Source organism: Limulus polyphemus, unplaced genomic scaffold, assembly GCF_000517525.1.
Source record: "Limulus polyphemus unplaced genomic scaffold, Limulus_polyphemus-2.1.2 Scaffold2688, whole genome shotgun sequence".
NCBI classification, from domain to species: domain Eukaryota; kingdom Metazoa; phylum Arthropoda; class Merostomata; order Xiphosura; family Limulidae; genus Limulus; species Limulus polyphemus.
In genome coordinates, this window is record NW_013668298.1 from 38,652 (window position 1) to 51,357 (window position 12,706).

Consider the following 12,706-nt stretch of genomic DNA (forward strand, 5'->3'; position numbering starts at 1 on the left):
GAATCGTTTGTTGTGAATTATAGCGTCTGTTAAAGTTATAGCGTGACTGTGGAAATTAAGTGTATTGCAAAGTTGTATTAAGAAAGAATAAACTAGTTTTATTTAATAAAGGACTTGTATCGCTAAAGTTTTTCGGAAAGAATTTCTACGGAAAATTAACAAACGAACACCGAGGCGTAACATTATTTTTTATTCAGGGGCTAGACCACGAGGTTACATCTCAAGTGACTTGCTATTACCATTAATCTACATAATCTTTCACAATATTAGGTTCTGAACGACACCGCTAGGGGAAGGTTGTGTCAGTTTTAATATACGTATATACATACTCGCAATCACAATAAATTTTCTCTAACCAAAAGGTGAATTAGTTCTTTAAATTTAATGGATAAAAAAATCATAGTTGAAATAAACGATAGAGGGAATAATTAAATAAAAGTAGAATTCGCTATCTTATATGTCTTCTAAAACTTTGTTATCTGAAGCTGTAAATTACCGAACATCAATAGAGTTTTGTTTCACAGTCGTTTGTCAAAGGTAGTATTCATTTTGTTGATAGCATGAAAATGGTTAACAAATCTTGTATTGATATGGATTTGTTTTGATAAGTAAACTAAAACTCGAAACACTAAACAACTAACAGGTATCTTATTATCTGTCTGTATGGGTACACAACTATAAATTCAAATTTGCTTATTAAAACTGTTGAAACTTGAATATAGTTAGTAGCTAGAACGTACTTTCTGCTATTGTGAAGAATATTCAAAATAGCCTTTTTTTATAACTTAGAATCAGTAATACTTTCATTTCCTTCTTTCATCTTGTACTAATACACTTGTACCTCCGCTATACGCCAACACTTTGAATGTTATTGTTAACACTTCCAAGTTCCAGTATTAGAGGTAATACTAGAGTTCTAAGTGTACAGAAACTGGACTTCATTTCAAACATTTCCATATAATTATGGTTTGTTAGTTCTACCATTCAGTTGTATCTATTTTATATTTTTTAATTTAATTTGGCATTTGATATAACTTTTATTATTTCATCTCAACATTTTTAAGAGCTGGGTGAAGAGTGAGTGGTCTCTCACAGAGTACTCTTGATTTTATCTTAAATAATTATCAAGATTTTGTTCTTGCAATAATAATTACAATGATATTCATGTTGTAACACACTACTAAAAAAAGGTTCAGATGAACCTTTCTAATTATCAGTCATAATATACATGTTGAGAATACGTGAAATTAGTGGTAATGATTTTTTTGGTTTCTTACTATACATTTTGTTTCAAATCCACTTCATGTCAGGTAAAGAGGATTTAGTTTTAATGTAAAGACATAAAAATAGCATATAAGTTAATATGAAAGCTATAAAGATAATGTGAAATTTGATATCAGTATTTGTTCAAGTCTTTGTTTTGATATTTTTGAAGGATGCAAGTATTAATTTTTACTTTATTTTTCAGTAGTCGAACTACAAACTTTGATAACAACATAAAAATGAAGCTCTGATTGAACCATGGAATTGTTAAAGATAAAGGTTGAACCATTTTCTGAAGATACTTTGTTGGATATCAAATTGATGGAAAGTGAAGAAACAATTACATTACTTGTTAGTAAGTGTGTATGTTCATAAACCAAATGATTGTGTTCTTTCCAACACAAATAGTGTAAATTTTACCTGTTTTATTTTAGCAGTGTTTCTGAATTTTTCATCATTGGTTGAAAATTTCTTATTTATAATATGATTTGATTTTCTGTCCCAGAGGTGTGTGCCAATAAAATTAGGTTGCATTATTTTAGTCTTTGATTTGAAAAACATGAAACCAATGACAGTGTATTAATTATTTTCTATACCATCACTTGGGTGTGATTAAACTTGAGACCTGCTAATCAAGTGCATGTGGTCTAGTATCAGAGTTACTGGATTAACTGGGTAGCTACTGATAGTAAAGTACTTTTATCAAATCAAAACACAACATTTGTTTGATCTTTTTCTACAGTTACCTTATTTGTAATAAATTGATGATGTTGTTAATAAAACTAATAAAAGTGGAAGACTGCTAAAATAAGTTATTTCAATGTAATATAAATTTACTCTTTATATAAGAAAAAAATGTAGCTGAAAAATAAAGATATTTGTTTCAATTTAGAGCTAAGTGATTAGTCAAATATACTAATTGTTTAATTTTTAGGATCATTAATTGATTACTTTCAAGTATGTAATTATTCTGACATGAAACTTTCTTTAGTTGGAATAATCAAAGATAGTAATAATCAGAAACACTAATTCCAGTTAGTTGATTGTTTTTGTGATATTTATCATTATAATTTACATATTATTTTACCAACACTAACTTATGTAATGCTCCTAGGTAAGTTGATTAATCAAGCTAATAGTCCAGCTGTGTTTAAGGTAAGTGCTAAGAAACTTTGAGAATTACTAATTTCAAATCTTAACCTGGTGTTAAGAAACACACTTTTACCCATAACTGTAAACAACTATCACAATTTTAATTTTATAAAAGATCTGTAAATGTATATATTTTTTTATTTATACATTATTTCCAAACAGGTTAATTAACCTATGAATCACAGTTTGTATCATGTTCAGTAGAACATGTTTTGTCAATGTCATAAGAACTAAAGCTGTGAATCTCCTTAATGTAGTGCAGTGATAGCATAATACTTGTCCATAATTCACCACTTCCCCACCTTGTCTGTGATTTTATTTCTTATTTTGAAAGCATTTACTGCTTTAATTGATGCATTATTCTTTATCACACTATGAATGTACAACAGTTCTTGTTGATGTTTTATTGGCCCTAATTGATCAGTTTATTCAGATCTAACCATGGATATAAAAGGGGGATTAGTTGGTGTTTTATTCATGTGAATTCTGTCTTAGGATATGTTATGTTGAGTTTTTAATTTTTTGTCTTATATTTTTATTAAGGTAACTAAAATGTAAAAATTTTAAACTTTTCTGAGTAAATTAGAATGTTTAAATTTGCACTAACACATATTTTGAATGCAATTGCACATAATATTTGGCACTTACTGACCTTCAGACAGAAGATGTTTTGTAACCTTCCTACTGCTAACATCATGTAATGATTTATTGCTTTTCCTGCACCTAATGGAACAAAGGTCAGTAATAAAACAATAAAATTAAAAGAAAACAGATGTGTGAAAGACTAACAGTTGAACCTATAATGGTTAGAATACATTATTTCTTCAATTGGATATCTTTACTGTTAACAATATTTTTAATGTAAAACTAACAATATCTCATGAGGTTTAGCTTTGAGTGAAAATTGGGAAGATCTTATTATCATCATCTTACTTTTTTATATCAGTTTCATTTGTTACATTGTCCTTCTAATGGAGAACCAATACCTATACCACTGTCAGAATATCTGCCTTCTTGACATAACATTAAAGGATGACAAGGGCCATTTGGTCCACCTGTTCCATACTGTCTAACTAGACGCTAAAAAACTTAAAGCCTGCCCTTATCATTCAGACATTTATCGAGCCTTCCCTTAAACTTCCTTAAATTAATTGTATCTACCACAACTGAAGGCAAAATGTTTTGAAGGCTAACCATCCTGTGTTAGCTGAAGATGACTCCTGAATTGCTAAAATGCATATTTGTGTCCCTCAGTCTTACTTCTTGTATCATTAAATAAAAAAAATATCATACATCAAAACTCTCAATTCCCTTAATAATATTCAACACCTCAATCAGATCCCTTCTAACTGTTTTTTTTTTTTCAAGAGAAAACTAGTTCAGAGATCTTACCTATCCTCATAACCTTTCCATCCCAGGTATCATCGTAGTAGCCTTTTTCTAAACCCTTTCCAACAGTCATTTCTAAGGTAAGGAGCCCAAGACTGAAGACAGTGCCCCAAATGTGGCCTAACCAATGACATATACAGTAAAATTATAATCTTTTGAAACTTGTATTCATTATTTCTGTAGTTATAACGTAAAATTATATTTTCCCTCCCATAGCAACAGCTAAAGAGACTTTTGAACAAGAAACCTGGATCTTTTCTTCCAGAACATTGTTAAGGTTATTCCCATCAAAATTATACTCATAATTTTAATTATGACATCCCACAGTTAAAATGAATCTTCCATTTATTCATCCAACTCACCAAATAATCCAAATCCTTTTGTAAAATAGTAGCATCCTCCTCACATTTAGCAACATCCAAAAACTTAATGTCATCAGCAAACTTAAATAATCTATTGATCATTCCTTCACCTATGTCTATTTTAAACTTCCGAGTCATTACATCACCTCAGTAGAATAACTTGATGCTACACACATCTCTATGAGATTTACATGCCACTAGCCTTCAGCTAACTCTCACTAAAAAACCATGTGTTTAATGTTAATTGCACTAGTGCACGATGACATCATCACACAATGATAGTCCTCCACCAACAGGAGGGTGATATAACTTCCTTGTACAGTAGCTCCTCCTAAGCACTGACACTCAAAATAACTCAAAACTCAAAATAATGGATGTGTTTCAAAATTGTTAATCAAATATTTATGATGGTTTTCTACTGATTTAAATTTCAGTATTTCTGGTTTACTGTTCATGATTCACATGACCAGTGTGTTTTTCATTCTTTTTATGTTATTGATCAAGAAGTTCCAAAGTACTTCTGGGAGTTTCTACTTCTAACATTTTCACATCTATTTCCTATGTTTATTTTACTGTTAGCAGCTCAAATAGAAACCTGTCAAACATAATGCAATGAATCACTGCTCCTGTCATTAGACTGTTTATGTTATACCATAATAGGACATTATCGATAGCAAACATGCTTCTGTGGTGCAATAAGCCAAGATTCCCATAGAGTTTATCATAATCCTACTTTTGAGAACACAACAGGAGAGGATATATCAGATTGTTTACAGTACAGTACAGTGGTTGCAAGGAGAATTGTCTAAAGTAATAAAAGTCTGGGCCAATCCAATAAACATGGTTATTTTGATGTTAATTATCCTCCCGGGATGGCTTCTGAGGAATAGAAACCAAAAATGATCAGTTCTTTCAAAAATGTAAAGATAGTTTAAGAGATTTTAGAACTAGAGAAAAGTCAGACATAGCAGTTATATTCTGTCTTGTTATAGACAAATACATTATTTATACCTCTAGAAACAGAAGCTGACTCCTTAGAAGAAAGATCTTCACATGCCAGTTTGAAGTTTGGTGTATCAAAAAAGGAACAAGAAGAGAAATGTGATGGAGCTACAGAGAAAGCTGAGGTAACTTGCATATTAAAACTATTATATTTTGTTGTTTATAATGTTTTTTTCTGTACTTCATTTACCTAGAGTATAATATATAGTGAGATGTTTGTAGTAATATTCCTGCTACTATTTATCTTCTGATAATACCAATACAACTTCTTCTGTGTTGTGTGTCACTTTGTGAAGTATCAATGCTACTATATTTTATCTACTGTCATCCATTCATCTTCCCATGTGGGATTCATCTGATCCATTGCCCAGGGGATTAGTTTCTCTGATTATGTAGTTTCCTCCATATGCCATTCTTGTCAATCGTCAACTTTGTCAGTAAAAGAGGTAAGTTTTGATATCACTCTATCCACTAGTCTCTTCCTCCTGCCAGCCCTACTGTGATCCACTTTTTAGCCTTTGGTTTGCTTATTCTTCACTAAATATTGATGCTCACAAGCTTTATTACATAACATTGCATCAGATTCGTCATTTGTCTCTCTCTCTCTCTCTCTCTCTTACATCACATTCTTCCAGACACTTGAACAAGATCTTTCTGGTTGGCATGTGGATAAATCTGCATACATTCATTTTCCTCATCTGGCTGTTTTGTCTCCTTTTGGATTTTGACTCTCTTCAGCCAATATTCATTAATTTATACACCACATTTGAAAATGATAAGTACATTTTCTTTTTAATCACCATCTTTCAGGATCCTACCACATGTGTGGTCTTCTAGAATATACTTATTTCTTCAAATCTACATTAGACCTTTCCAGCAAGCATTTGATGGGAATCAAGGCACTTCTCCGGGTCTCTACAGTTCAATCTCCCTTAAGTGGAGCATGGGAGACCCATGCCACTTACCAGTTTCTAACTGCAGGAGTGGTGGACCTTGCAGAGTTCCTCGTTGATTGTGTACAGCACAATACAGTGGGAAGAAAGGTGATGGTGGCACTGTTTCTGTGGTGTCACCCTTCAAACAACTAGTGTGCCTTCCTCCTGTAGCTGGACAGGTTCATTGCCCATGTCTGTGTCTATCCAGTTGAGTCAAAGTCAGATCATTCCCTAACCACACTACATTTCTTGTCTCACGAATCACTTGTATGCAGGTACTCAAATGATCATTCCAAAATCCTGCACATCAAAACGACTCTTATGACTCTTTCCTTTGGAACAAAGCATACACTCTGGTTGAAACGAGATGTGGTTTCCCAAGGGGAGTGGGGGGGGGGGTGTCTCTTTGAAGACCCTGGCATTGGATTCTACACTGCATAGGCTTTTTGTTCAGGGACTTTCCGAAGGGAGTTCACATAGTTTTAATGTATACATCAGTCCTTCCATCATTTTCAATGTATGAAAGTGAGATATGATCAAGGAAGTTAACATTTTGCATACCTGAAAATGTGTTTCTAGTAGATACTCGCTTTTTCACACCTTCCCACCCATCTTCCCCATTCCCAGTGTACATTGTTCTGGCTTTGTTATTCCAAAACACACTTAACCTCTCTCACACACTTTAGCTTTATCCTGAAGAAAGGTTCTTCTTTGCCCATCTAAGTAATGGTATGAATTCTACCTTGCTTGCTCCACTCTGGCATAAATTATGAAGAAAGTCTTACATGTTTACTGTGGTTTCCTTCAGCATTTTATTTTGAATTATTTTAGATATTTTTTGTGGAGATTGAGTTTATTGTTTAATTTCTTGATTTTTGTGAAAAAAAATTTTGGACACGTTTTTTCAATTATGGACACTCACATTCATGTCTCGGACACAGAGTCGCTTGATACCACTCATCTACCATGTAACGATTCTAACGTTGCCCAAGTGTTGGTGGGCCACCTTTCACAGGAGTCATAAAGTTCCTTACATGCAGAGGAATAGAGCTTTACATGAGGTCTGATGTTTTTTCTCCTGTTGCCTCTTGAGTCTGAGTTTGTGGAAGATCAAGGGTGGACTAGTGAGAATTTAGACTATTTTTCCAACACCTTCCTTTGCTCAGACAGTTACTCATGAACCTCGGATAGATATCATGCCTCTTGCATAACTAATTAGTTAATAACTAATTGGTGTCGAGAATATAGAAAGTGGCCAGACGACTATGTAATAAAGATATAAATAGTGTGAGACGAGCAGGAAGCAGTAGACAGAGAGTATTAGACAGTTAAAAGCAAATAGAATATTGCTGGTGTGAAGTTAAGTAACATATAAAAGTGATAGGCCTAACGTTTGATATATATATTAGAGTGAAACTAATAGTGGAAAATGAAATAAGAAAAAATAAGTTTATTCCATCAAAGCGAAACTCTAAAGTAATTGAATCAGCCTGAGTTCACTTTGACAAAAGGAACATAGGATCTTCAGAGGAAAGAAGACCACAATGGTAACTGAATCATACCAGACTAATATTATGATAGTATTAGAGAAAATAGTTCGGCTTGTCAAGTGAGATTCTAAAGTAATTGAACAGGCCTAAGTGGACTTTTGACAAGGAGAGGAGAACTATACATATACTGATATAACATTTACGATATGCTTATATTCTCTATAGTGTGAACACTTTGTTGTACATATATTTAACTTGTTCCAAATATATATATTATTTGAAAACAAGTAAAGTGTGTGCTGTTTATTCATCGTTGAATTCATCGCTAACAAGTCACAAACACCTACTGTAGAAGAATCCTAAGCTACGTAATATATATTTATACTATTAAAGAGTATAAGTAAAAGCCATTTATTTTGACAATTAGCAAAGAACTATATTATAAATTCTGGCATACTGAGTAGAATGTTGTGATGGTAAAGAATGGTTGGTAACATTTTGGAGAATGTTGTGATATAATGTTCCATCCCAAAATTTCACTCAATTCTTCTTCACCATCACAACATTCTATGAAATAAAGCTTCAGGGCAAATTTACATTGTAATGATAATAGGTTTGGTCACATTTGGTCAACATGGTCTGAACAGCTTACACTTTCTATGTGTTATAAATAACTCCCCAAAAAACAGTGAAAGAAAAATTCATGCCTAGGCATGTATGTAATTATCTACATTTCTCTGTTTTCTAGAATATAAACCTGGAAAACATTCGCAGAAAACGTTACTTAGACTTATTATCAGGACAACCAAAACTCAACACAAGTTTAAAATCATGTTGTTATACTTGATCAATAATTTAGGTCTGTAGATGTTACTGTTTGTAAAAAAGTGACAACAAAATTAAACAGAATAACCACATTTCAAACAAAAAAGAAAGTACTCTTTCTGAATAGGGAAAAAAGTTACAGCATTCCACAACCTGCTTATTCACTCAAACATGGGGCTATGTCCTGTCACAAGTATTCAAACACAGGGCAATATCCTGTCACAAGTATTCGAAAACAGGGATATATCCTGACACAGGTATTCCATCATAGAGCTATGTCATGTTACAAGTATTCAAACAGAGGGCTATGTTCTGTCACAAGCACTTAACATAGGGCTATGTACTATCACAAATATTCAAACATAGGGCTATGTTCTGTCATAAGTATTTAAATATAAGGCTATGTTCTGTCACAAGTATTTAAACATAGGGCAATGTTCTGTCATAAGTATTTAAACATAGGACTATGTTCTGTCACAAGTATTTAAACATAGGGCAATGTTCTGTCATAAGTATTTAAACATAGGGCAATGTTCTGTCATAAGTATTTAAACATAGGACTATGTTCTGTCACAAGTATTTAAACATAGGGCAATGTTCTGTCATAAGTATTTAAACATAGGACTATGTTCTGTCATAAGTATTTAAACATAGGACTATGTTCTGTCACAAGTGTTTAAAAAGTATTCTGGTAAGCTAAGAAAACCGTGATACTGACATCTGGTAGTGTGAGGAAAGATTGATACTGATATCTGGTAAGCTAAGGAAACAGTGATACTGACATCTGGTAAGCTACGGAATGAGTGATACTGACATCTGGTAAGCTAGTTATAATAGATGACAACAGGACTTACTGACTTAAGGCATATATAACAAGTTAATATAATTTACAACAGGCCTTACTGACTCAAGGCACATATAACAAGTTATAATAGATGACAACAGGACTTACCGACTTAAGGTATATATAACAAGTTATAATAGATGACAACAGGACTTACCGACTTAAGGTATATATAACAAGTTACAATAGATGACTTACCGACTTAAGACATATATAACAAGTTACAATAGATGACTTACCGACTTAAGACATATATAACAAGTTATAATAGATGACTTACCGACTTAAGACATATATAACAAGTTATAATAGATGACAACAGGACTTACTGACTTAAGACATATATAACAAGTTATAATAGATGACAACAGGACTTACCGACTTAAGACATATATATATATATATATATATAACAAGTTATAATAGATGACAACACGACTTACCGACTTAAGACATATATAACAAGCTATAATAGATGAGAACACGACTTACCGACTTAAGACATATATAACAAGTTATAATAGATGACTTACCGACTTAAGTTTTCTCTGAGTGTATGTATCCTCTTTCATTCCATCTACACTTTACATAATTTCAGGAAAATCTACCCAAACGAGATGAGCATCTAAAGGATTATGATAGTGAGATATATGACGACGATGATTTCTACCATCAGTTATTAAGGGAATTAATAGAGAGAAAGACTGTTGATGTGAGTGATCCAATTGCCTTAAGTCGGTAAGTCGTGTTCTCACCTATTATAACTTGTTATATATGCCTTAAGTCGGTAAGTCATCTATTATAACTTGTTATATATGTCTTAAGTCGGTAAGTCATCTATTATAACTTGTTATATATGTCTTAAGTCGGTAAGTCGTCTATTATAACTTGTTATATATGCCTTAAGTTGGTAAGTCGTGTTCTCATCTATTATAACTTGTTATATATCTGGGTTAATTTTCTCGACAAGTTGTTTAAAACCACATCCTGAATTGAATTTCACTAACCTGCTCAGAAAATTCCACTTCTTTGGATTCTTCTTCTGGTTTTCCTAGAACTTTATAGATGGATCTCTTTAACTGTGTTCTCTTGATTAGTCTTTCTTTGTCCATTAGAATCTTTAAGAAATCAGATTAATAAATTATATACAAAAAAATCCTCACACACATATCAATGTTTTCTAAGGAGAGGGAATCAATTATAGTACACGAAACAAAAAATAATTTGATGACTTGCAAGTATGTTTAATTCTATTCCCCGTGTACATTTAATTTAATTAATATATAGGTTATAATGTTTGCTATTATATATTTCATTTTTTAAACTTATGAAGATTTATTTTGCAGTACATCCATTTAGGACTAATCTAAATCTCCTCAGCTTGCCAAGTAGCGGAAATATTTAAAACCACAACGATACTCAACTGCAGAATAAATGCATTCTCATCACTTCGAGACTTGTTTCTTCTCTTCATGATTTGTTTTATGCCACTACACGCTCTTAGTTAGACTAGTAAATAGTAGTAGTTACTTATTTTACAAATTATTTTTAGGTCCAAGATATGCAAGCTTGTTTCGATCAGAAGTTTTCAATAATTTTTTTTATTTCCATTTAAGTAATAAAATTGACCAGACTTTGGAGAGAATAAAACTATATGGAATACTTGGTTTCCTTAGATCAATATTTGCTTTAAAAACTGGACCATTTATAACTTGTATCAAATACAAAAAATTACCAAAATAATGAACAAGTTTTTCAAAGTGCTTGAAGTATTTTATGATAATAACATTATTTTGTTATAAAATTTCTGTTTTTGTATATTTTAAACATCTGATTTATCTCTAGATGTACATAGTTTTATAGCTTTACCTAAGAACTAAATTTTATGATATTTGTAATATTATCGATCTCCACATTTAAGTATTAATAACTAGCTTGTGCTCAACATAGTGTCTTAACTTTCAAACTCTGTTTATAAAACTATGTTTCCAATAAGCCTCTGAAATGCATGATACTTTCTTTTTTAGAATAAAAATACAAGTAAATTGACCATTTTTATTAATGACGGCTGGAAAGAATGGATCACCAAGATTCTTATTGTCACTACATGATGAAATCGTCATGTTAAAACATTTTTCTTGTGCTCTAAATGTTATAGAACCTCATGTAAATGAAGCACAAAGGTCAATATTTCTACTAGTAAAATATTCGAATCTTAAAGGTAGTTCAAAACATTTAATTGATAAAAACAAACATGAGAACACAAACTTTCTTTTAACATAAATATTTTAGTTACTGTTTATTCTAAGAAATCAATATAGAATATGCTATCATATTTCAACCACACAATGTCTGCTATCCAATGAAAATGATGTTTACCAATAAATATCAGGGCTCATCAAACCCAATTAGACATAGACACTAATTACATCATCAATTTTAATGAACGACGACAATTATGGTGTGAACTAGTTTAAGTGAGCTGTAATTATTATCAATCTTATCTAATTAATTTATAAATTAGATTTGATGGTAAGGATTAATAACATTAATATTGATTTTATTCTTAACCTCAAATATTTATTCCTTTTTTTTCGGGATACAGTTCTGTCCAGCAACTTCAATTATTAATTGCTTGGTATGAAACCAAAGTTAATTTTAATGTGCTTAACTTAATGCTATATTTAAATTGCTAATTATCTTCAAATGTGACACATTTTTATATTAATTCTACTAAGCTAGAACAGTACACACACTTACTTGTTCTATCTGTTTCAAAGCTGACTGTTCAAAAGCACTGAAGTTCTTACGACTAGCTTTTCCCGTGGCCAATTTCGTCTTTTCGTTCCATTTGTGTATTGTGGTATTTCTTCACCAGGTTTGAAAGTAACAAGAAAAACTTCATGTTAACCTTTTCCTAATTACTCTAACAAGTCAGAAGAAATCTGTTAATTAAGTATTGATGGTTTATATTTCTATTTAGAAGAAAAACAACCAATTTTTTACTGTTCCTAAAACAAGAAAAAAAACGTTTTTTTATCATTTTACTTAAAACTATACTTTCAATGATAAGGTTAGGATTAAAAGTGAAAAATAAAATAAAACAAAACTGTATAAAATCAGTTACATACAAACTAATTATAAGCCATTTCATAATTTCTGTTATAACTTTAAATAAATCATTACTTCCATAATTAAACATAACGTTCAACTAATTGCTACAAACATTTATACCACACCATTCAAATGTCAACTTTAAAAATCCTAAAGTGTAAAACAAGCATATAAAATAAAGATAAACAGTGATCCTTGCACTGACATTTGTAGAGGAGGCCTACAGTGTAAAACAATCTTACAAAATAAAGATAAACAGTGATCCTTGCACTGACATTTGCAGAGGAGGCCTACAGTGTAAAACAATCTTACAAAATAAAGATAAACAGT

At 31.5% G+C, this 12,706-nt stretch overlaps 1 protein-coding gene across 1 annotated transcript in view; it reads left to right on the forward strand.

Annotated features, from left to right (window-relative positions):
* LOC106467641 (zinc finger protein 62 homolog) overlaps positions 1-12,706 on the forward strand; it is a 56,443-nt gene that overhangs the window by 34,975 nt on the left and 8,762 nt on the right. Inside the window, exons 6-7 of the mRNA XM_022395837.1 lie at positions 1,519-1,618; positions 5,184-5,293. Of these exons, the coding sequence (XP_022251545.1) occupies positions 1,519-1,618; positions 5,184-5,293 (210 nt within the window). The remainder of the gene's footprint in view (positions 1-1,518; positions 1,619-5,183; positions 5,294-12,706) is intronic.